We start from the raw sequence: 25,542 nt of genomic DNA, 5'->3' as shown, positions 1-25,542 counted from the left end.
TCCACCCTTGAGAGTGTAGTTCCCAGGGGACTCCAGTTAATGTTAACTCACACAGGAAGGAATTTGTATGAAGGAGCAAGTCCAGTCTCCAAATCTCTTTGGCTTCCTATCTTGTCACAGGACCTTTGCACATACTCCTCATGGGACCTCTCCCCTTTGCACATAGCTGTCCTCCCTCCTGATTCTTGCCATTTTGTAAGGAAGCCTGTGGTCCCTGGATCAGGCACTGGCATTTTGCTGCTGACTAACATGCACCAAAATCAGGAGTAAACTGAACCTCTTTATTTTATAAAATATCCAACCTCGAGTGTTTTGTTAACACTAAATGGGACCCATATAGTAGAAGGAAAGAACTGACTCTCACAAATTGTTCTCTGACTTCCACATATAAATACAATTGTATGTGTGTGTGCACACGCATACACACACACTCACACACAAACACACACATAATTTAAAATTAAAAAAAAATAATGAGAACATGAATGAGCTGGGTAGATGGTACAGATACACTAACTGTATTGGAAAGTTTTCTGGCACTATGTTACAATGCCTGAGATAACTAACTTGTAAAGAGAAAAGAAGGATTTGGCTCACAATTTTAAAAATTCCAGCACATCATCAGTTGTTTGGTTTGGTCCTACAGTAAGGCAGCATATAATGGTAGAAATGCATAGCAGAGGAAGAAGCAGAGGGTGCCAGGGTAACTTAATCCCCTTAATCCCACAATTCCTTAATAACCCAAAAGATCTCAAACTAGCATCATCTGGTTGCACTTCTGAGAAGGTCATTTTAATGAGAAAAACCATATGTATCAAGGGAGGCTGATATTTGGAAGCATAATAATGAGGCTAAGAAAGAATGAGTCAGCAGGATAGCATCGGAAAAAGAAAAATCAGCGCCACCGGGGCCAGAGCTATGGTGCTCGGTAAGACTGGAAAGGTATGAGCCAAAGAATGATGTCACTGGATCCCTGATAGATATTCAAAAGTAATCTGCACACACCACTTTAGTGTACACTTCTGCCAGTGTTGACAACCATGTCCAGGCTGCTAAGCACACACCACAGTAGCTCCGTCCTCCTTGGAAAGTCTCCATGACAATCCTTCCCCTATGCAAAGCCCATGGCAATCACTGCCATGCCATCCAGCTGTCCCTGTGGAGAATGTTATAGAGACAGAGCTGTGTAACAGGTGATGCTTAGCCTTCATTGTCAGCCGTAAGGACTTGAGAACAAATCTCTGATACTGTCTCTGACTGGTTATCTACATTAGGTCCCTGGAGGAGGGAAGGGCCACTCCATACATTGAGAGCATCATTTCATGTGTTGGTGTCTAGAACTGAAAGAAAAAAAGAAAGGAAAGCTGAACAGAAGCATCATCCCACTCTGTGGCTGACTGTGGATGCAGTGTGACCTGCCATCGCTAGCTCCTGCCTCCATGCCTTCCCTGACCCAGTGGACTGTGCCCCCTAGAACTGTGAGCCAAGATATTCTTCCTTTCTGACATTGCTTTTGTTTGGGTGTATGGTCCCACCAATGAGTAAGTGACTGATACAGCACCTTTGTAAGACTTTTGTCTTTAGGGAAGTTTTAGATTCACTGAAAATTTGAGCAGAGGGTAAAGTGATTTCCCATTAACTCCCTGCATATACACACAGCCTCCCCGGCTATCCGCATCCCTCACCAGAGGCAGACTGTGGTCACAGCTGATAAGGCAGAGAGCCTTGTTAAGTCTAAATTCCTTCTCTTAGCTTAATGTTTCTGAAACCTAACCTTGTTGGTTCCTGGAACTGTTTATCTCTGAGAGATAATCACTGTAGGCGTCTGTGACAGTGTGTTTATCCAGTGCTGACTTGCCACCCCCCAACACACACATATACATTGCCCAGAGGTCCATGTTCTGGAAACTTTGTCCCTGGTGTTGTAGTGTTGGGATGTCAAAGAGCTTTGGTTGGGCCTCATGGGAGGTAATTAGGCCATGGAGTCTCCATCCTTGTGAGTGGATTAGTGCTATTGCTCGGGAGTGCCTTAGACTGGGTTGTTCTAAACAAAACTAGTTTGTCCCTGGAACCTGTCCTCACACACTGTGTGTCTCTTCAGTGCCTACTTTGACCAATGTAATGCCATCTATCAGGAGGCCCTGGGCAGAACCCACCACACACCAGTGTCATGCTCTCTGACCTACAGAACTGTGAGCTAAATAAACTCCTTTCTTTATACAGTACTCTGCCCCTGGTGTTTTGTTATAGGAACCCAAGGCAGCATATTACATCTACTTACCAGTCCAAAGACAAGTTATGTTATTTCTTGCTTTGGATGATAGCAAAATAAAAAGTCTAAAAACATCTTGGAATGAGTTTTTATAAGAATACGTGTTTTCATGAGTTTCTTCCAACAAGAATAGAGTGGTGGGAAGGAATGGGTCTACTTCACCCACTGAAGCAATGGAAACGCTGGAAGAAAATACCTCCACCGTCTTTAACACACAGGACATGAGTCAACCCAAGTGAGTGAGGCTTGAGAGGAGAGAAACAAAGGAAAGGAGCTTTATAATCGAATAAAAGAATTGCTGTCTTAATTACTTTTCAATTGCTGTGACAAAACACCATGACTAAAGCAACGTATAGAAAAATCATTTATTAAGGTTTACAGTTTCAGAGGGTGAATCCGTGGCCATCGTGGAGAGGAGCATGGTAGCAGGCAGGCAGGCAGGCAGGCATGGCGCTGGAGCAGTAGCTGGGTCCAAAAACAAGCTGACTGGGAATGGCTTGGGCTTTTGAAACTTCAAAGTCCATTCCCAGTGACACGCCTCCTCTAACAAAGCCACGAGTCCTAACCCTACCCAAACATTTCCATCAGCCAGGAACCAAGTGTTCAAACATACAAGCCTGTGGGAGCCATTCTCATTTAAACTGCTACGGAGATAGAGCTAGGATTTCATGCAAGCCAAAGCAGATGTCGTTCAGCAGAAAGAGAGCTCCATGGATCCATAAAGGATCAGCCAAAGTCCTCGGCTACCTGGAAAGGCAAACCCGGAGGGGAGGGGAGAGAAACAACTTGAGAAGCCAGCTCAGCCTTCTGTGCCTTGATTCCCTCACTTCCCTCCCCTGCAAGTTGAAATACATTCTTCTATATTTCATAAGAAATCATGGGTCAGCATATATGAAACAAGTTCAGATTGGAGGGGATTGGAAGGAGCTTTCCCTGGAGATGTCATGGGATCAGGAGTTTGCTCGTGTTGTCCACAGCTAGAACAGCATTCCTAGGGACAGGGAGAGGATGGAAAGGCTGGGCAGTGACTGTACGATTGGTAATGCCAAAGGAAGAAGCTAAGGTCATATGGATTTTTTTTTGCGTAGAGCTGAGGGGATTTGCTAAGCAGGGAAGGGTATTTAAGGAATGAGAGAAAAAATGCATGTCATGGTAGAGTCGGATATTTTATTCTGGGTGAGAGGGTGAGTGGGGAACACTGGGGGCTCCTCAGAATGAGATAAGGCCATGAGTTTGGTTTTGGACAATTCTCATAACCGCATCAGCCAACATGTCCCTCCCCCAGCCTCAGACAGCTGACAGCCCCTCCCAACCAGGAGCAAGAGGTGTAAGTTCAGCCCCTGCCTCGCTATTGCTTATCTCCCTTATGGCTGGCTTGACTTCAATGGGACCTTACCTTCAGACTCTTCTGGGACAGAGCTGTTGCCTGGCTCTGAAATTTCTTATTCATATGGCAACACTTATATGGCTTCGTACACACAGCCTTGTACATGATCTCACAGGGTCCTCACAAAAGAGACGTAACTCCTCCCTCTTTGCGGCCAAGGGACCTGAGGCACAGAGAACTCCGATGGCGCATCAGGGACATCTCACTGAGGGTTGCTTGTATAAGGAAAGGAGAACTATGGCTCAGAGCATTGGGGGCTACAATCCATGCTTGTCTGCTCTCTGCCTCTTAGCCCCATGGAAAGGTAGAGGCGTGGCAGAATGGCACGGTGGCCAAACTGCTCACCTTATGGCCACCAGGAAGGGATGGAAGAGTCAAAGACGCAGTGTGCCCTTCAGAGACACATCTCCCGTGGTCTGCCTCCCCTAGGCCCCATCTTCTCATTTCCTCTCAATAAACCCATCAATCTGTGAGCCCATTAAGGGATTGATACACTGAGGAAATCAGGACGCTCATGATCCAGACACTTCCCAGCTCTGAACATTGCACTTGACATATGAACTTAAGGTGGCATTTTATATGTAAACCATAACAATGATTATGATGGCTTAACTTGTGGGTGGGGTGAGGACTGAATGTGCCCTTGCCCATAATAGACATGTACTCTCATGATGGTTAATCTTCTCTGTGTGTGCAGATGTGTGTGTGTGTGTGTGTGTGTGTGTGTGTGCATGTGTATGCAGATGTGTGTGTATGTACATGTGTGTGCAGGGGTGTGTGTATGTGCATGTGTGTGCAGGGGTGTGTTTGTGTGTGTGTAAGTACACATGTTGAGACCAGAGGAAAGAATCAAGCATTGCTCCTCAAGTGCCATCCACTAGCTTTTGTTTGTTTGTTTGGTTGGTTTCTTGGTTGGTTGGTTGGTTGGTTTGTGGTTTTCTTTCTAGGCAGGGTCTCTCACTGGCCTAGAGCTTGCCAGGTGGGCTAAACTGCCTGGCCAGTGAGCCCTGAGAATCCTCCTGTCTCTGACTCCTCAGGGCAGAGATTATTAGAATAGTCCACCACACCATTTTTGTTGATGAGTGTTCTGGGGCTCTAACTTGGGTCCTTATGCTTCCAAGATCAACGTGTTAGCAACACCCCTTCCTCGGGCTCTGCAGGTTTAGCATTTGTATCCTTCATATGGATGCTTTCAGTGGCTCCAGAGTATCTAGGGTCATCAACACACATAGCATAAGGGCTGCCTTCCCAAAGGTCCAGAATTAAAGCAACACACATATCTTGGATAAGCTAAAAACCCCACAGCATTTGATATGTGCTATCTCTCCTAAGCAGGTAACATTTTCAGCATAAACTTGTCAGCTGGGGGGCAGGGGAGTGATGAAGCTGGAGTTCAACTTCCGAGCAACCCAAAATAAAAAGCCCGCATCCCAAATTATTAAAAAATAATTTTTATTTCATCCAAAGCGAAGCTAAATCCAAGTCTGCAATGCAAAATGTATTGTAGAGGCAAGACAACCTAATGGCATTCGATCTGTGCTTAGACGCAAGCGCTGGGCATGTGCAGGTCGGTGCCTCCTGGAGGCTCCCACGGCCCACCACTGTATTGCCTATAAAGTTAGATAGGAAAATTGACTATGGGTACTGTTATCCAAGCCAGAGGACTAAACCATGCATAAGATAGTCAAAAGCACTGCACATCCAGTGGGAGATGGGAGAGCAGGGACTCCAACCTGGGACAAAATAAAATGTAGCAAGCTAGAGGACTTCCCCACAAATCCCTCATTTGGGCATCCTTGCCCCAGCCCTCCGGTGGCAGTCGTCTGTCACCCTGACATGGAGTCACCCAGTAGAATCCAGGAGCATAGCCGTTCATTTATGTCTCTTAACCCTTCTTCAGTCTCCAGTTCAGGCTACTGAAGATGCAGAGCCCCACCCCCAACCCCTTCATCCCACATCACCCCTCGCGTGCACAGCCCACCCTCTTCTGTCATGCCTCTGCACCCGCAGACTGACTAGGCACGCCTTTCCACCTCCCACACACCACAAGCACTCCACACAAGTGCACCCTCACCTCCCACCAGCAGGATGCTCTTGCCTCCCTGGCTCCACAGAAGCGAGTCAGTCAGATACGTGACATTCTGCTGCCCTCCTGTCTGTCATTCTCCTGGGCCTTCCACACTGCAGGTTGATTCCAGTTGCCCTCTGCTTAGTTTCTACACCAAGGGATCTGAGCCCTCAAGGGCAGAAGTTTATTTGGAAGTCAAGAGTAAGGTACTTGTGCTTTGTCTTTGGTCTCACTGACATCAAGGTCAACACAACTGCATGGGTCCAGGTTTCCCCAAAGTCAACCGTATGAGAGGTGCTGTAGCCCACTGGCACCGGGACCAACCTCAGCAACCCTGAGATCGCTATTTGAAGACTTGCCTGTCAGAGGGTCTGGCTAGAGAAAATGGCTTTGCAAATATACATTCTAACACAATCCGTGGTAATGCCTGCACAGGCATGCCGCTAGCACTAGGCCAGACATTCTTTGTTAAGAGGACTGAGATTTGTGCTCTTAATCCCTATCCATTAAACGCTAGTATTTATCACAGGCATTGGGGCAACAACAATATAAAAAAGTACTCCCATAGTCCCAGGTACCTCCATCAAAAAAAAAAAAGAACTGGGGACAAAGATGCTTTAAGCATCTGAGTCATGATGCCTAAGGTTGCTAAAGGAAGAAGAATGAGGCATATGCATATTATTGGGATGCAAACCAGAGATGAGGACAGGATAGATGTGGAACATTCTCGCTGGTTATTAGCCTTGTTTCCCAGTGCCTTTCCAAGCCAGGCCAAAAAAACAAAAAACACAAAAATCTCACCAAGCCTCACTGCAGTCCTGTGAGGTAGGTATTATTTCACCCTTTGGGTAGATGGGAGAAGCTGCAAGGGCTGCCTATAAGCTGACAGTGAGCAGGAAGCTGGGAAGGGAGAGTCCCTCCCTCTCTTCTGCTCTATGCCTTGGCTTCCTCTCAGGAAAGCAAGAAGAACCCCCAACACTTGGCCTCTTCCAGTGTTGGGGGAGAAAGCAGTTTTACATGAAGGCAGCTGGAAGTTTCCTGAATGGCTGGAGGCTCGGGTGCCATGTTGGTTCTCAGAGCCAGGTTACTCTAAGCAGGGTGTGGGCTCACACCTGTCATACCAGCACTGTGGCAATGGAGGCAGGAGATTGGGAGTTCAAGGCCAGTCTTGGCTACATAGAGAGGTGGAGGCCCGCCTGGGCCACACATGAGACTCTGCTCAAATAAATATTTAAAAAGCAGGAGACGGGCAATTTTTACCCAGCTCACAATGAGTTCTGGGTAAAGAAGAATGGGAAGAGTGGAGGCAACCCCAAGAGCCCCTTGGCTTGGGCAACAGACACTAGCCAAAGCCACAGTCACCTACAGATCCTACTGTGCCTTAGTCTCCCCCAACTTCCATTTGGGGGGGGGAACCTTCAGCTACTCCTGGGCAGAGCCTGTAGCAGTCCTTACACCCCCCTGAAAAGAGGACTAATCTCCATCTTCTGACATTAAGGGTATCAGAAATCTGATGAGGAAGAGGGACTTTGGGTATCCCATTTCATACATCACAGAAACCCTAGCTAGCACTACGGTTTGTACACGGTCAAACCCATCTGAAGGTCCCACATCAAATGCCATCCTATCTCCATGTCAGGGACAAGAAAGGGTGCCCTCAGGTGTCATCAAGGCTGCCACCAACCCCGGCTTCATGGTCTCTTCCATGGCTTTGGGGTAAGGAGCTGGGGAGCCCCGCCAAAGTCACACCAAGCTGTGCAATTAATTCAGGGAGTGTGAGCCGAAAGAAAAGGGGCTCAGAACCAGGACTCGAGGAACTAAGGCACAATCTAGCCCCACACTCAGGGGGTGTGCAAGCCGGCTCTGCCAGAAGTCAAGAGAAGGTGTGAGTACCTTCTCCCAGCTCCTCCTCAGCCTCAGGCTAGGTGAGGAGTCAGCCCAGCTGGGCAAAAAAGAAGCTGGAAAAGCCAAGGGCCTTCTCATCTGGAAACAAGGGTCCCTGAGGCAAAGGCAGACCCAGAGCTGGGGGGCCAGGAGCAGGGGAAGGCCAGGCATGCTGGATGGACACAGAAGGAGCAAAGGTATGGGATGACAAGTCCTAGGAAAGCATCCCTCAGGGAAGGTGGCAATGCCAGCTGTTTCAAGGGAAGGGAAGAAGAGTGAAAAACTGAGCTCCGGAAGTGCCAGGGTGGCATGGTCCTGCCATGCCAAGGACAAGGGCTGTCAGTCTTGTAGGGCTGGGGTAGACATTCCAAAGGCTAGGAGACCAGGGGCACTGTTCTCCTGCCTCTGAAACCCAAAGAGCAAAGCCAGTATAGCTGCAAATAGCACCCCAGTGCTCCAGGAGAGTGGAGGCTGCCCCCTCCCCACAAGCCTCCTCAGCAGCTGCAGCCCAGAGAGCAAAGACAGACTAGGCAGGCAGCAGGAGGAGGCTGGTCGGGGAGCCAGGACAGTGTGGGCAGGTGTTCTAGGGTAAGGGAAAGAGAAGTCCTCTCTAAAGGAACTTCCAGAAGCCTGATATTCTTCAGAGCCCAGCTTGCCTCTCACAACTGCCCCCCCCCCCCCCAGAAGACACCATTCTAGACTTCTTGTGCATTCCCAGCTTCTGAAGCGGTCACCCTCTACCCATCTCCAGACCCCAGCTTTGGAAGCAGCCCTCACTGGTCACCCCGATTTCCTGGTGAAAGATCAGAAGGAAAACTGAGGAGAAAACAAGGCTTCACAGAGGGGAAAATCTAAAGGAGACCCCACGTGCCCAGGATCCGGGAACCAACCTTCCACACCACTCCAGCCCCTCCCTTCCCTGTCTTCAATCTCCTGTAGGCTTCCTCCCCCAGTCAACCAACCCTTGTCCCTAGGAAGCCCTGGCTGGGGAGAGAACGGCAGCTGGGCAGGGCCAGGTCCTTCCTGCTCAGAAAGAACAGTTTGGGCCAAGCAGCACACATCTCAGATAGGACTTGGCATCAGGATCACCATCAGAAAGCGAGGCTCCCTGCCCTGCTTGGCCCGAGCAGGGCCTCACACTTTTGTGGGTGGCTTCTCTTCTGCCTTGGAGCCAGGCAACCCGTTCTCTGTGTTGTCATTCCCAGAGGAACTCACGAGACACTCCTTCCTGGAGGGGGGAGAGAGTTGAGAGGAACAAGAGATGAAGGAGTGGGTGCATAGCTCCCTGTGCCAATCCTGCACCCTCTCCCTGGCCTTTTCTGTTCTGTTCCAGAGATAGCCTACCTTGTCACCTGTCTTGCTGAGAACACAGCTCTCTAGTGTCCTTCCCCTTTCTGGTCCCTTTTTCTTGCTCTGGCCCTTCCAAGATTCCGCACCTGCTGCTTTAAAGACAGCCTGATGCTGTTCCAGAAAATTCTGGGCCAGGCTCATACCCTCTCTACCTGCCCATCCTTCTCCTCCTTCTAGTGAGGAAATAGACTGAATCCAAGACCTCACACATGCTAGGCAAGCCCTGTATCAGTTAGCAGCATCCCTGACCCTAGATGCCTATTGCCATAACTGAACTTATCTTAGGACGTTCTAGGAGGTCATGTCACCCTTTGGGGTTTTAGTTTAGTTTCATTTAGGTTTGGCTTATGAAAACAGGGCCTCATAGTGTAGACAAGGCTGGTCTTGAACTCAAGGGGATCTTCTAAGTGTGACTCTCAACCACTGGGATGGCAGGCACGAGCTGCCATGCTTGACTGCCAGACATTGTTTCTGCCTCCCCCAACTGAATTATCAGAACTTCTCCTCTCCCTAAAAGAGTCCCTCCATTCTAGAGTCTCTTTCGTGAACTCACATTTTCTATGATAGAAATGAAAATATAGAGGCTTCCCGAATCTGATGGTAGGTTTTAAGGCAGGTGGTACAAATGGGAAGAGAGAGGTTAATGGGACAGGAGGGGAAAAGATAGCCAGATGAGGAAGATCGGGTGGAGAGAGGTTGGGAAAGAGCCAGGAGATGGTGCAAGGGCTGCAGAGATAGGAAAGGCCAGCGGTGGCATCAGAAGACATTGGAGAATGAAGAGGCAGAGAGGACACTGCAGACTGGCAGGGGTTAATGGATGTAAAGTAAGGACCACCAGGGAGCACAGGAGTGAGGGCCACCAGGGAGCACGGAGTGAGGGTGAGTTAACTCACTTCTTCTCTCGGGTCTTCTTCAGGATGAAGGTGATGAGCTTCTTCAGCAGAAGGATGCAAACAAGAAGTCCAATGACCCCGCCCACCACAGCCAGGATGATGAGAGTCACCGTGTTGTCCACTTTTTCCACTGGGGGGAGAGGCAGAACACAAGGTGCAAAACTGACCACCCTGCCTCCAGACCATGACCCTCTCAGGTCAACAGAGACCGAAGAGGCAATGGCATCTATTTCTTTCACCCCTTCCAACACCTCTTCCCCTAGACTCATACACACATTGGGGAATAAATCAGAGTGAGACCCACAGCTCCTAGCTTTGATCTGCAAGCTCACTCCTCAGCTAGCCTCCCTTCTTCCTCTCCCATTGCTTCCAGACAACCCGCTCTGTCACCCTTCCCAGCAAGGCCGTCCCTGGCCACTCTATGAACCCTCCCTGCTCCCCCATGTTGCTTAAACTCCTACATACAGCACTGCTCTTGGTTTAATTGTGTTGACCCCTCAGCTAGCAAAGCTCCCATTCTTGTCACACTGGGTCCTCAACATGTAATGGACGGATGAAACGCTCTATAAATGGACAAGAGCCACCTGGGAGGGTCTACAGAGCTAACTCAGAGCCTGGCACCCAGAAACACTCTGACAGCATTGTTTCCTTTCCCCTCTCCTCCTACAAAAAGTAGCCACTGAGGAACTGAGAGCAGGAATCTAAACAGATAAAAAGAAGTGAAGCCATTTACAGTTCTAATACTAGACTCAGGCTCTAATAAAATGTGTCTGGATACCCTTGAAATAACCCAAATTCAACTCCCGCTGTTCCATCTCCAGGGGTTCCTTGATATGGTCATGGAGGTGGGGGCATGCAGAAGGCATCAAATTCCAAGATCCTCAGTTGCAAGGTGCCCAATCTAACTTCTCCCCTATTTATCCCTCTGCTTCCCTGACTACCTCCATGGAGTAAAGGCATGTGCCTATCTGGCTCCTTCAGTGCCCTCACTGCTTGACTGACCCACCTGTGTCCAATTCCACCTGTGTGGAAGGGCCACACCTCATTCTAGCTCTTTGGAAAGCACCTGCTATTCATTTGGGGCTATCCGTCTGCTTGTCTAACTCTGAACTACACACTCCTCAAAAACAAAACAAAAACCACAGCATCGTTTACAACACCTGACAATCATCCAACACTTGCTAACCCAGCACACAAAACCAGCAAGAATCCATCTACATGAAGAGAGTCCAATGCTGCTGAACACTCCCAGCTAGCTCCTCGGCCCTTCACAGCCATCCTGACTAAAGGATTTTATGAACTAGGAAATAGAGGCTCAAAGATGCTCAGTGCTATCCACAAGCCACTACATAGATGACGTTTTCTAGCTTCCAGATGCAACTGCAGTAACTCTTGCAAGTGTAAAGAGAAAATCACCAGCATGGTTCATTTTGCCACACTGACGGGCACCCCAAGTTCTTTCTACCCTATCCCCCCCTCACCCCTGCCCCCACTACATACATTTATCAACCACTTGGAGGAAGATGGTGGCAGAGTTGTTCAAGTCCTTCTCCTTGGGGTTCCTCACGAAGCAGGTGTATCTGCCCGTGTCACTGAACTCCAGGTCACTCAAGAGGATGGAGATGTTATTCGTCTTCTCCTTGGTGGAGCCCTCTAGGGTGATTCGATCATCATCCTTCACTCTCACCTTAGGGTCAGACTTATCGTTCTTCACGATCCCGTCGATGAGCTGGGGCAAGGAAAGATTACCCCAAAGAGCAGTCAAGTGTCAGGGCACCCTTCCGTGGACGCCACCCATGACCATGTACCCAGAAAGGCCCTTCATCTTCCTCTGCTCTCTCTGACAGTGGCTATAGCTCTGCCTGACCTGGATTCTGCCCTGTTTCAAACTAAACCTGTGTTTTTTCCTTCAAGACTCCCTGGAACACACCCCACCAGCTGCTGTTTTCCTTTTGTTTTTGTTTTTGCACGGTGCCTCTGCAAAGACACATACACTCTCGGGCCCCGCCCAGCCTTCCTTCTTTACTCTCACTCTGGATCCTCTCTACTCCACCCAATCCTGCCCTTTAGTCGGCACCTGGATTAATACTGTAGCTCTTCAGTATCCTCTAAGGCTAGTGTCTCCTGGGGCTTTCACAGTTACTCTGGGAGAAGGATTCCTGCCAGACAGAACCCCTTCTGCCTCTGTGACCTGCTCACCCCACTGCTCCATTCTTGCCCTCTCTCCTCTCCTCCCACACATCCCTCGGCCACTGTTCGTTTCTGTTCTCCAGGCCTTTGAACGGATTCTTTCTCATGATTGTTAAGCTATTAATTTTTCTGAAAATATCCAAGTTGCAAGGTTGCCTCAAGAAAAGACAAAAGAGTTCAGCCAAAAATTTAACAGACCCCAAATTCTGGCATCACCATCAGAACCATCCTCCTGACTAAACTCCAGAGAAAGAGTATCAAAAGGTGGGTTCTTGGGATCCTCAGAAGAGACCAAAGCCTGGGCTGGAATGCACCCATGGGCAAGGGAAAGACAGTGGGGGACATGAGCACCCCACTTACAATCCTGGATGTTTCGCTGTTATTGTAGGACCACTTGAAGTAGAGGTTCTCAAAGCCATAACAGCTGGAGAAGGTGCAGGGCAGCAGGATCGATGAGCCGTTAATAGCGTAGATGGTGGTGGCCTTTCCCACAGATACCTCCAACGACAGGTACATGGGAAGCAGGAAGAGACCTGTACAGGGGACAAGGTTTCCTTTAATAAAATCCCTCGGGAAGCTCTGGAAGGGCACCCTCAGCCAAGGAAGGGGAACTTTGTCAGATGAAAGGCCTTTGATATCCTCAAGTCGGGAAAGTGGTTCTCTAATACAGAATCTACAAGGCCTGGGCCATGCATTTCAATACCCACTTGGCCTGAATAGAACTGAATTCTGAGCCTTCGTGGCCCATGTGGTACTCAAAATGACCACGAGGGGACACCCTAACCCAAGAAAAGGAAGGACCTAGTAGTTTATGGGTTTTTTTTTTTTTCTTTTTCTTTTTTCCCCTCCCACCTCTCGCACCCCCCACTCCTGAACTTGCAACTCCACCCCTCCACCTGGGTAGGAGGGCAGCACCCGTAGGGACCAGGAAGGTAGCAGAACTCTCCCTGTCACTTGCACCCAGGAGACTTCCCTAGATCGGGGCGCACCCCTGGTGATGTTTGAAGGTTTCAAGTGGGAGCCAGAGCCTTGTCAGGTGGAAAGGCCCGATCGCCGCAGTCCCTATCATGGAGCTAGGGGCAGAGACACCATAGGGCTGGACAGTGTTTCCAACTACACAAGGGGATCCGGAGGACAGAAGGATGACTACCCGACCCTCCGGAATGGAACCGCGGCCGTAGCCGCGGGGGACACAGACTGCTAGTGGCGAAGACGCAGGAAAGAGCAATTGCACCCTATGGCCCAGCGCAGCTCTCTGCAGAGGCCATTTGTAACAAGTGAGGGCACTCTGCAGGATGCAGGACCTAGGGGTGGCCTGAACCCTCCGGATTCGGTGAAGCGCAGCCTTCCCATCACCCTGCATCCACACTCCGCACCCTCGCCCCAGAAATCACAGTGACACATCCACGGTCGCCTCAACCCCCTCCATAGGACATCCCTCTGCCCCCCACACTCCTTCCACAGTACATCCCTCTGCCTCAGGAGGCGTTGCCTTCCGTAAATCCTCCTCCTAAGCGCTCTTAAAGAATCTAACCCTCCTCTTTCCTGCACATTTCTTAGGGAAACTGCATTGCCTCAAGGTCGTTCCACACTGAAGGAGAGCTACACTGAACTCATACCTTTCTTTGCCAGTAGGGGAAATGAGCACTCACCCCCATCTTAATTCTCAGGAAAGTCGTTTGTTGTCTAACTTAATTCCCTCGTGCTGCATCATAAATCAATTTCCTTTTGTTTTGCCCACAAGAGGCAATGACCATGCTACTGAGTGACAGGCAAGACGGACAAGGCACTCAAAGGAGTGCTGGTGACCCAGCTCCTGCTCTCAAGGTCCCTTCACCTCCCTCGTGTCTCCTCTGCTTCTGGTTGCTACACATACACACACACGCGCGCGCACACACACACACACACACACACACACACACACACACCAGGTCAGAAATTGCACCCTATGGCCCAGTAACCCAGTCCTGACTCCTGCCATGTCTGTGATGCCAATAGGCAGATATTGATGAGGCATTTACTGTGTGCCTGGCGCCTTCCAGCCTCCGGCTCCCCCATCATATCTAAAATTATAGACCACACTGGAGAGGAAGCTACGCCTAGGGAAGTCAGCGACTCCCTTAAGGTCAAAGAGGGAGACAGAAACCCCTCTTCACATGCTAAAATAGGTGCATTGGCTCACTGTGGTTCCAGCTCTTGCTAGATTACCTCAATTTGCAACTCGTGTGTGTGTGTGTGTGTGTGTGTGTGTGTGTGTGTGTGTGTGTGTAACTATTGCAGTGGTTTTCCATGCTGAGGACAGATTTTCAACTGGGGACAGGCATCAGCAAGTGTGGGTTGGCCCTGGAACTCTGTGAGTCTTCAGAACTGGCCTCTCCCTGTAGCTCCTAGGGAACAGTGTGGGTTCAGACCACAACTTAAGAATAACTGTGCTAGAGGGCTCCCACACAATCACCCTCACTTCTAATAGGATACTAAATGGCTGGTGCACTATTTATCCTTTTATAGATGATAAAGTTGAGGCTCAGAGAGGTAAAATGATTTTCCTGCATCCACACAGCAAATAGACCCTTTGAAGCTCAGGACTTACTATATGATAGCATGGGTATATTTTATAGACTATGCTCATTTCTTCTGTACTCCATAAAGTTGTTATTCCTTTTATTCCCAATAAATGCCTCAAAGAAATAAAGATGTAAAGGCCACATACCCAAGAAGTAAGGATGCAGCACTCAAAAATAGATCTCCTTTCCCCAAGAGCCATTCTGATGGGGGTCAGAGATCCCTGGAGTTCCTGGTCCTTCTTTTATCTCTGCTGGCCTCTATCCCAACTCACCTCCCCTCCCACCCCCCATCCCCGAGGTCTGGGAACAGGAACAGTCATAAGCGCCCACTGTCCAGCCTAGAGCTAACGGTAGAGAATGGGAGCCTGAAGCTTTGCTTTCATGCCTCCCAACAGTCCCCTAAGCCCAGAACCAGGATGCAGAGGAGAAGACACAGAAGAAGGCAGCTTCTGGGGTGCAGAGTTGGCTTAATGAGTCACATTGATTGCTATGTCAGTGCGAGGATCTGAGTTCAAATCCCCAGCATCCCTGTAAAAGCCAGTATTAGCATAAGGCATCAGTAACTTCCAGTGCTAGCATAGGGAGGTGGGTGACAGAGACAGGAGGATTCCTGGAAGCTTGTGAGCTGGCAAGCCTGGTAGATACAACCAGGGAAACAACAGAGAGATACTGCCTCAAATGAGGTGGAAGGCAAGGATCAGGGGTGTACTCTGACCTCCATGGACAAAATGCTGCGTGTCCACATTCACACATGAAAACATAAACACACCTCTACCTTTACAAAGAAGAAGAAGAAGAAGAAGAAGAAGAAGAAGAAGAAGAAGAAGAAGAAGAAGAAGAAGAAGAAGAAGAAGCAGCAGCAGCAGCAGCTTTCTAAATTGGGTGTGGTGACTCACACCTGGAATCCCAGAACACAGCAGAGGCAGGAAGATAGCTGCAGCGTTGAGACCAGCTTCTGCTGCAGTGTGAGACTCTGTCTCAAAAAAATCAAAGGGAGGGAGGAGGTTGCAAGCTCCCTGGTAATTCCTCTGAGCTTAGCGCCTAGACCTGGGAACTAGGGTCCTGGTGAAGATGGGGGAGTGGGGGACTCTCCAAGGGCCAAATTCCTTCTTCCCAAGTCCAGTTTTTCCAGAGCACAGAAGCACTTCATGGGGAAGATGGCGATTTGTTTGCTTTTGAGATGGAGTCATATGGGTCAGACTAGAACCTGCTATGCAAGCAAGGACGACCTTGAATTTCTTGCCTTCCATCTCCACCTCCACCTCCTAGGGTGCTGGGATTACAAGCCAGTGTCTCCCGCACCTGGTTTGAGAAAATGCCTTTGATTGCTTTAAATAGATAAACGTGGAGAAGAGCAGGGGAAAAAAAGTTCAGAGGGAAGAATACTATTTCTTTAAGTTCTGGCTCACCACACAGTGCGCATTTCTGCTTGATGCGGGTGACTTAACTCTATCTAATACAATGAGGACTCTGAGTGGTGCACTGCCACATCCTCACTAGCCTGGAGGGGATAAAAGAAACCGGCAGCGATGGTTTTCACAGAGTCATCCCTGCCCGGGTGGAAACCTGGGAGACAGTAGGCAAGCCTGGATGCTTCTACAGCACACAAGCCACCCAGCCAGGCATGCTTGGTGCACAAGTTCCGGTGAGGCTGAGCCTGGGAGGGAGGAGCATGGGTCATGATCCACTAACAGGTCCCTGCAGGGCTACTTCAGCAGGTTGGCCAAAGCAGGAACGGACTGGTCAGCAGGTCCCAGTCTGCCTGCTGACCTTGACAAAGTCAGAGATGCCACATCCTACAGGCTCCTCCCCAGAGCAGTGCAGGGATAGCTATAAACTTTCCTACCTCCCAAGCTTGGTGGGAAGCCAAAACATGAGGCTGTATAAAACACATGAAGGACTTCGGTAAGGGAGCATCCTTGAGGAGAGGATATTGTTTCAAAGAGGTGAGGGGGACAGGGCTGTCCCCATACCAGCATTGGATATAACCAGGGCGCCACTAGTTTTTCTTAAAGACTACTGTGCCAGCCAAGACTTGCTCCCGGCTACTCACGCATTGATTTATTCCTTCACCCTCTTCCACATCTTGGATTATTTCCATGTGGCTATTTCCCTATGTAAAGGACTTTCTTGCTTTGCCCTAAAGTTACCTCCTTAGAATGCTAGCATGGGCCTTAGGTCTGTCTGTGAGTTGGGCCTTCTTCTGGCACTGTGGGATCCATGAAGTCTCCTCTGTCAGAGTCCTATGAAGTTTCACCCCATCCTCACAGCTTGGCTTTTCCTAAGTCATTTACCCACCCTCAGCAGCCATCTCCAGAAGTTCCTAGCTCCTGCCACCCTGCTGGGACTTTGTCCAGGGAGAAAGACAGACTCACAAGTTGTACTAAAGTTTTTGAAAAGCATTTGGGGCTGTGGACATGACTCGGTAAGGGGAGCTTTTACTAGCAAACGTGAGTTCAGTTCCCAGAAACCTTGTGGTGGGTTTGGCTTTGTAATTCTAGAACTGAGAAGGCAGAGACTGGAGTATGCCTTGGGCTCACAAGTCAGCCAGTCTCGTCTGCTCATGCAGACGCTCAGGGTCAAATGATACCACTTGTCTCACCTGAGGGATGGCAACCAGGGTCAACTTCTGGCCTGCACACATATGTATACACACACACACACACACACACACACACACACACACAGCATTCTGCACATGGCTATACTATGAAATATTCACACCAGCAGGAATCCAATGGCTACTACCATCCATTTCAAGGTCGATCCCAGGCTGGAAGCATCCCACCATCTTTCCCATAACCAGCAAACAGCCACACCCAGGCAGGGCAGGGGGCAGAAGGAGAGCGGAATGGTGCTTGCTCTAAGTTTAGCTCCAAGGACTTGCGGGGCATGTGGAACAGAAGCTCAGCTGAGACTCTCTGGCCCCAGGGAGGAAGAATGGCTCAGAGTTGGAGCTCTGAAGAAGAAAGTGGGCCGAGGGCATGAGAGAAGGACCCCTCCTGGGAGAGAGGCCCCGGGGGCCTGGGGGAAAGGGGCTGGGCCAGGCAAGGCTCCTGGGTCCTATGGCAAAGGAAAGCTTTCTGCTCCCTCACCCTAGGCAACCTGCCTACCTGCTTCCTGCCCACCCCCATGAGCTTTGCCAGGATAGAAGCATACCCCTGAGACTGCACTGGATCAGAGAAACCAGCCTTACAAACAAGTTCAAACAGTGGGTCTGGACCTCTTTTTAAAGGCCTCTGGGCAGCAGTGTTGGCCCACTGCAGGCATGGAGACCCCCAAGGAGCAGCCACAGGACGAGGTGATCCCATTAGGAGGCAGCCAGTCATAAGGGCTTAGTTCCTACAAGGCTGCCTTCTGCAGCTCCAAAATGCAGACTGGCCCCTAACCCCCCTCCCCTCTTCTCCAGGATCTCCCGGTTTAGCCTTGCTGGTTTCTTCCTCTGAGTGGGACTCAACACCCTCTCCTTAATTGTGTGCTCATTAAACAAGCCCTTAATAAATACACACCAGGGGAGAGAGGGTTGTGCAACACAGCGCCCTCACAAGTGATAATTAAACACAGATCATGGCAATTAAGCAAATCAGGGAACAAGGAACGGGTGGGCAGAGCAACACACTACCAGTCACAAACCCAGGAAAAGACTGGAACCTCGGTTGCAGCGCTGTGGCCTTGCGAACTGCTTCTTGGGTTCAGAAAAAGCTGCATTGTTTGTACTTTCAAAACCAAACCAAACCAAACAAACAAACAAACAAAACACTGGGGTCTCAGTCTAGGAAACTGAGTTGATATGGAGAGAAGACTTCAGGGACACCATGTCGTCAACTGTGAAGCAAAGCTCTGACCACTGCTCAGACCCACCCATAGCCATCATGTCCCAGGGCCTCACTCATTCCCAGGCTCTAAACACAAGCCCCGCTGACCTTCCCTCTCACCAGAGGGCCTGGATTCTGTCCCACTTGACCATCAGCTGGGCACACACCCTTAGGCAGGTTACGATCCCTCTCTGTGCTATACATTCCTCACTCTTTGCAACGCTCATCGCTCATCGATATGGTTTTCAAACTCCCTGCCCTATTCATACCAAAGCTCTGCCCTGCTCTCCACTTACCCCCTCCCCCATCCAGTACCTAGAGCCCTCTTGGCTGTCCACAGAAGCCTGCTTCTATGGATAGTCTAGCAGGGCAAGGCCTAGCCCTCCCTTGACCAACCAAACACGGGGGTAAAGCAACCCACGACATACAGTGGCTGGTTTAATGACTGGAGCTTTGGTACCTCTGAGACCTCTCATCCCTACCGTGGCCACAGGAGAGCCCCAGGATGATCCAAGTGTGGACTCCAGTGGAATGACACTGTACCCATCCCATGAAGAAGAGCTTTGGACTTTAAAAGAGTCACCATGAAACCTGTACGACATCTGTATGGTATGGAACAAAACATCAGTGCCCTATATCTGATGGCCTCCGGGAGGTAAGGCAGAGCTCAGGAGCAAAAAGAACACAGTTCCCAACACCTGATGGGTACGCATAGGACAGATCTGCACGTGAGTTCCAGGCGCAAGAGCAGCAGTGGCTTCCTATAAGAGGCCTGTGCCCCCTGCTTCCAGCACAGATACCTCCACCATGTGCCTGATCCAGTGGGGGGTGGGTGGGTGGGTTATGCTGTCAAAAACCAAACTTGACTTTATATAAACAGGAAGAGGCACAGGTGCCAGAGACGGAGTCAGCTTACATTGGAAGTCAGGCTGTGTAGAAGATTAGATTCTGGTCTGGACTAATAAATACCATTGCTTAATCTCTTGGAGTTTGACACTCAAAACCATCATGTGAATATTAATAGATAGCCATAAGAGTCTATACCCTCTGTGTCCTCTGGGCCTGACTCCTCTCTCTTCCCAGCCTTCCCCAAAATGAAAAGCCAGTAGCAAGCCAAACAGGTCTTTCCCCAAAGAAACCCTTTAAAGGAAGAGGGACAAGGACCTTCTGAAAAGGTGGCCTTTGAGTGGTCCTCTGGGTTCTTCTAAGTCCTTCCAGCATTTGAAAGAGTGGCAATGGACACCAGAAAGGAAGAAGTGGGGAGAACCTGGCGAAGAGTCGGGAGGGAGACCCTCGTCCCCCATTGGAGCATTTCCTGCTGCCAGGGAAGCAAGCAAGTCAATAGTACTAGGCAAGAGCGGCAGACACCGCTACACCTGCAAACTCCCTGGAGCCCCCACACTCAAGGCAGTAGACACCCCAGCCCCCACCCCACCAGCATGCCTTAACTCCGGTCTCAGGAGGATTTCCCTGCTGCAGCTCCAACACCTAGCTCCAAAAGGCATCAAAGAAAGCAAGAAACTCACTGCCCGGGTGGCAGGGGTTGGGGAAAATGCACAAGGTTCCCAGGGAACATAGTCTTAAAGCTAAGGGTCCGGAGGAAGACCGGCATCCCAATCATTTGGTGCCACCTTGTCTAAGGCACTTCTCTTCACCTCCTTCAGGATGGGGTGGGGTTAAGAAAGAGGCGAGAGAGAGAAATGACAAAGCTGGGGCTATCTTACCCAAAAGCCCAGTGCCCAGCCATCTCGCCTGAGTATTGCCTCGGTTCCCAGCCCGGGACATGGTCCTGTTCTCTCTGGAGCGCTCCGGGGGCTTGGGATGGAATAGTGGGGACAGCCGGGCTCTCCACCCGAGGTCGTCTGTGGGCCCCGCAGCTGCCAGGGGAGCTCCGAGCCGCGGGTCGGGGCTCCGGAAAGTTAGCCGCGAGAGAGCGAGACGAGGGGGAGACCAAGGAGGGGGAGGCGCGCCCGCCGCCTCTTGGAGCCGGCTGCAGGAGCCGGGGCTGGAAGGGGGAGGAGGAGCCGGAGCTGAAGGGAGGACGCCGGGGCGAGCGGCACTGCGATGCGCCTCTGCTCTGGAAGCGCTCCAGCCGCAGGAGGGGCGGCGTCCCCGTCGGTTTCGCACAGTGCCCGTTGCGCCGTGTATCACGGCCGTAGGGTCCAGCCTGGGCAGCCCTCTTCCTCTCCAGCGGGACGGGAATGCTGCGGCTTGGCACTGCAGGGCCAGCCCGCAGACGCCCGCATCATCCCAAGCGCCGAGCTGCCAATTAGGAGAAGAGTTCACGGGGGAGTAGAGGTGGAGCTTTTAGGTTTGTTGGAAGGCTGTTTTTGTTCCGCTCAGAGAACACGAGTAAGGGCAGCGGCTGCCTCTCCGGGGACCGCCGGGAGGACATCCGCAGCGGGCGCTGCCGCAGCCGGTGGGCGTGTGCCGGCTTGCCCGCTGCGGACGACCGGTACAGCCCTGAACCAACACGCGTCGCCTCCAGCCGCGCCGCTCATTCGCTCTGCGGATGGCTTTTAGGCTGTGGCAAACCTAGTTTCCCCTGCAAAGTCTCCTGCACGCCGCCCACCAACCCATTTCTGCACAGACTCTTTGCTTCTTAGAGGGTTGGCAGGCAGTCACTTGGAGACAGCGTGCTTTGCCCCCAGCGCGGGGAGGCGGGGGTGGGGAGGCAACCGTAAACACCAAGAAGGTCCCCCCTCAAGACCTCTAGTCAACTACTCAAGCTACCCTCCAGGACAAATCCTCCTCACTGTCCGGAGACCAGTTAAACCTTGGAAATACACCCTCCACCTCGCCACACCCTCCACCCATCTTCCAACCCGGAGTTCCTGAAAGGCTTCAGCGCCATAAGAGACCATTGAGGTTGTATACAGAATGTTAACTGTCTGCGGGGAGAACCTTGTTTTCTTTTGCTTCGTTGGTTGTCATGGTAGTTGAACAGCTCTGATGCCCTGTGTTTGCTGCTGGAGAACTCTGAACAAAGCACACAACTTTTCTGGAGAATTCTGCTGTCTGCTGGATGGTGACCCCATGATATTTACCTCCTGATGCAAAATAGCATCATCCTCAATGCTAGGCAACAGGGAGGGCAGCCCTGGGCTCCTAGTTTTAGGGGACCTCATGCTAGCCCATGAGTCCAGGGAACACACCTCCTCTGAGTTCTAAAGGGTTCTGGGGATCCAAGAATCTAGTGTTTCCCCTAGGGGTTGCTGAGTTGGACTCCTCTTGGATAAGTTTGATAAGCAGGTGGGTGGTTCCTGAGTGGAACCCCAGTCGCTGCAGGACCAGTCACAAAAGCAAGATGACTGGGGAAGAGTCTGAAAAGAAATCCCATCTTCTAGGCCACCATGGAAAAGCAGTCAGAGGCCGAGGATGGGAGATAAACTTTACTTAATGATCCTGAGTTGCTGTTCCTGCTGTCATTGCTGTAGTGGTGGTGGTTTTGAGACAGGAGTTCTCTGTGTAGCCCTGTAGGCCAAACTGTCCTGGAACTCAGAGATCGCCCTGCCTCTTCTTCCCCTTCCTGAGTGCTGGGATGAAAGGTGTTCTCCACCACGCCTCTATCCTGATTTATTACCTACATTGAGACTTGTGTGCCTTTTTGCACCTGTATCTTGCACCAGGCCTTTCCAACATTAGAAATAGAACTGGATGTAAAGACTCAGAGAGATAAAGACGTGTTAGCACGCTTGGCAGAGCCCTGGGCACACAGGCTGAACACACAACACATCTGAGTTCAAAGAAGCCTGGGGCCCCAGAGGGGAAGCTACGTCCAGGAGAGGTTTTGACCTTTGGGAGGGCCTGCCACTGTGCAAGCAAGGCCAGGCATCCAGGCTGCCTGTGTTATTTTTACAGCAGGGTCATGTTTCTCCCAGCTCTAGGCTGAGGTGAGAGGAGGTGAACCAATGGGAAAGAAAGTGACCCCTGCCCGGAAAACAAGGAGGGAGGGGGAATAGAACTCCAGAGATATCTTTAGATCCCGGTGGCAGAGGGAAGTGACCAGTCCCCCCCCCCAGTGCCCTACCCCCACACACATCTCCTAATCTCTTGCTGTTCCCTGAATGTTTTAGCTGACAGGACCCTTACTGTGCCCTCACACCTCCCAAACACACACAGAGGAATATGTGGGCCAGGGATGGAGTGTGTGTGTGTGGGCCAAGGTCACAGACAGAGTCCCGGGTAAATCCAGGCTTGGTGCCTCTCTGAGGCTTGGTTTCACAACTCCAGCTCCTAGCTGTTCTCTGAACACTAGCAGGGCTCCCAGCTGGGCAGAACAAGGACTTGGGAAACACAAAGCAGGAGTGGGCTGAGAGGCGTTTACATCCCTAGAGCACAGCCCCCTCAGAAAGCCACTGCAATACCAGAGCTAAGGGGGTCCTCCTGAGGAGGCCAAGGGACAGGGTGGGGAAGGTCCCATTCCTCCCCCTCCCCACCTTTGGGAAACTCTTAAGGAGCCCCATCAGATCGCCTTCTCTTTCCTCCCCAAAGCCTCTAGTCATGGGAGAGCAAGCAAAATGTGCATCTCCTTCCAAGGACGTGGGTATCTTGGAGGCACAGCTCCCTGGGAATGGGTGCCACACACAGGTCTGGGTGGTTTGGCTCAGAAATCCCTTGAAGTTTGCAGGGACATTGAGCTGGGATGGACCAGAGCCAAAGGGCTGTCAGGCAATCATCCACTCCTGAAGCTGGCAGAAACAGCCCAGGGTTAAGTGCAAGGAGCTGCTTCCTTGGGGATTCAGGTAGGTCAGCCCCCAAACCCTATCTGACCAGACAATGGACTCAGCAGAAAGCCCACTTCCCTAAGCCTCCTAAGGGGCTAGAATAGAGTTAAGGAGAGGAGGGAGGTCCCTATTTTTGGAACAGCGGAACATCTAGAGATGTCACCAAAAGGAGTCAGGATCATAGTAATGAAGGCCTCCCAGTGGTTCTGACACCAGAAGACACTCACTAGCTCCACAGGATCACCTTCTACAGGTGACCCTGCTGGCAGATGGAAGACCTCTCCTGTCAGTTCCCAGCCAGTAGGTCAGGACCCTGCATGAGAGAAAAGGGGGCCAAGAGTAGGATGAGGTCCCAGAGCTGTTTTGAGAGGCATTCTTGCTAAGGTGCAGGAACCTGGCAGGGCATCTCCTCTCTATCTCACTCCTCCATTGTCCTTGTCTTCCGCCTTGCCTCCCTCCCCCAGAAGCCCTCACACTCTTCCCAGGACGCTGCAGGTACTGCAGGCACTTAAACAGAGTGCCACTGGCTGAGTTCTGCAGGGAGCTGGTCCTACACCCTCACCTTATGGCTTCCTTCAGACCTTGGATCCCTACCAGGAGCTGCATCTGCGTCTTGCCTGCCCTGGGCCCCCCTCCATTTGTAAACAGGGTCCCCATCTCAGACAGAGCCACTACAAGCTCAGGATTCTCTGCATTTTAAAGTTAAAAGCTCATAAGTTCTTCTGCCATTTGGGTGGCGACCTGAGCTGATGCTGTCCTGGCCAGTGTTTGGGAGCCTCTTTCTATAGCATCTGAATGTGCTCACACCCCCTTCTCCCTGCCTCACTCAGCCACCGTCTTAGCATCCACAGAAGTTTGGCAGGTGCTGAGAGAGTTAACAAGCCAGCATGCACCAAACCAACCCGCAGGCAGGCACGTGGCTAAGCAGTCCAGCAAAGGATGCTGCAGGGCCACCCCGGTTGAACCGGGGCTCCTAGGACATTAGTGAGTTGGTACAATGCTAAACTCTCTTTAACCCTTCCTCTTGAGGAGATGTCTCTCTTTCTTCCCACCTGCCCTCACTTCCTAGGAGCTCAGGGTATAGGCAGGTAAGCAGTCACTCCCTCCTCCCCCCCCACCCCCCTTTTCCCCCTTTCTTCGGGTTCTGTCCAAACATCCTTTCAGGCAAAGGGGGATGGGGAGCCCCAGACAGATGAGCTCATTGGAAGGAGGAGAGTAGAGGGAGGAGGGAGCCAAACCATCCCGAGCAGAGACATGCTGGCCGGACAGTCCCAAGCTGGAGAGGGGTGTGTGGCCACTCCTAGAAGCAGCTGAGAAATGGGTGAGTCTTGGGCGTCTTTCTTGGGGACCACACTGGGGTGGGGACTGAAGCCCCTAGGCAGCTACCCTAACCAGCAACCCAGAGCTATGTTTAACTGCTCTCTGGGTCTCCAAGTGCCCTGCCCTGTCCTCAGTGGAGGAAAGGGGCTCAAGAGGCATGGGATCTGGAGGCTTTGGGAAGTTTTGTAATACATTGCAGCTGCTGTTCATCATGAAACTGTCGTACCAGCTAAATGGCCACATGTGCTCCTAGAAACCAGGGCACTATCCTGCCCCTCAAATGGGTACTTGATACAAAACTACAACATTGTGTCAAATCCCAGGCAGGATACTAAGTATCCTAATCCTGTTCTCTCCACAAGCATTTCAGTTGGGGCTTGTGGGCGGGGTGTTGGGGCAGCTAGGAGAGGAGGCATGCAAGAGGAGGAGAGAGGAAGGGTTAAAGAGGAAGGGAAAGGAAGAGGGGAGGTGGAAAGGAAACATTGAGGGGGGCATCTTTCCCGGGTGGAATACAGACAGCTTCAGGAAGTAAGAGTGTGACACACTGAAGAGTCAGAGATTGGGAGAGCTTAGGCCAGGTGAATAAGGACTTCAGTGGTGACAGGAGGAGCTAGAGGCCAAGAGGGAGAAAAGGTGGCCAGCAGAGGCCGCCACCTACTCACAGAAGCAGGGAGGCAGAGCGCCAGGTCCAAATGGGACATTAGAGGCCTCTGAGAAAGGTTTGCCTCTGCTCCTTTTGACCCCTACATCACCATAAGCATTTTGAAGCTGGCCCAACTCAACCTTTCCTCCACCTGCCCCTAAGTCTTTGCCCCTCAGGGAGCCAGTCCATTGTTCTTATGCTATAAAGTGATGGCTTTGGTTTCACAGGGCCCTGGCCTTTTAATCAACTCTGCAGTTTCCTAGCCACACCCCCTTGTTTGTACACATGCTGACTACAGCAGAAATAAGAAAGGAAGGAGTATTTGGGGCGTATCTTTATGATTAGCTAGACTGATATAGATTACCTAGCCAGTGCCAGACACAGCAGGTACTTAATAAATAGTGGCTGTTCTTATAGGTCTAGCCAGCT

General features: G+C 51.0%; 1 protein-coding gene and 1 long non-coding RNA gene across 2 annotated transcripts in view; one reads left to right on the top strand and one right to left on the bottom strand.

The window, feature by feature from the left end:
* Window positions 1-5,094: 5,094 nt before the first annotated feature.
* Window positions 5,095-20,626, bottom strand: Scn4b (sodium channel, type IV, beta). The gene is made up of 5 exons (NM_001013390.3): window positions 20,148-20,626; window positions 12,405-12,577; window positions 11,355-11,583; window positions 9,855-9,984; window positions 5,095-8,839 (listed from the first exon to the last, which is right to left on the bottom strand). Exons 1-5 carry the CDS (start codon window positions 20,206-20,208, stop codon window positions 8,746-8,748), a joined length of 687 nt encoding a protein of 228 aa, NP_001013408.1. The 5' UTR covers window positions 20,209-20,626; the 3' UTR covers window positions 5,095-8,745.
* A 3,017-nt stretch (window positions 20,627-23,643) lies between these two features.
* Window positions 23,644-25,542, top strand: part of Gm10684 (predicted gene 10684) — a 28,431-nt gene continuing 26,532 nt past the window's right edge. Inside the window, exon 1 of the long non-coding RNA NR_033547.1 lies at window positions 23,644-24,471. This is a non-coding gene — a long non-coding RNA (predicted gene 10684). The remainder of the gene's footprint in view (window positions 24,472-25,542) is intronic.

Source organism: Mus musculus, chromosome 9 (genome assembly GCF_000001635.26).
Source record: "Mus musculus strain C57BL/6J chromosome 9, GRCm38.p6 C57BL/6J".
In the NCBI taxonomy this organism is placed as follows: domain Eukaryota; kingdom Metazoa; phylum Chordata; class Mammalia; order Rodentia; family Muridae; genus Mus; species Mus musculus.
Note: the sequence above shows the minus strand (reverse complement) of the source record. Positions and strands in the feature narration are given on the sequence as shown.

Coding starts and splice junctions, on each gene's coding strand:
- Scn4b (NM_001013390.3), bottom strand. CDS start 20,208: ATGTCCCGGGCTGGGAACCGAGGCAATACTCAGGCGAGATGGCTGGGC. Junction 12,578..20,147: donor GCTGGGCACTGGGCTTTTGG/GTAAGATAGCCC, acceptor TCCCCTGTACAG/GTCTCTTCCTGCTTCCCATG. Junction 11,584..12,404: donor ACAGCGAAACATCCAGGATT/GTAAGTGGGGTG, acceptor TCCTTGCCCCAG/CTCATCGACGGGATCGTGAA.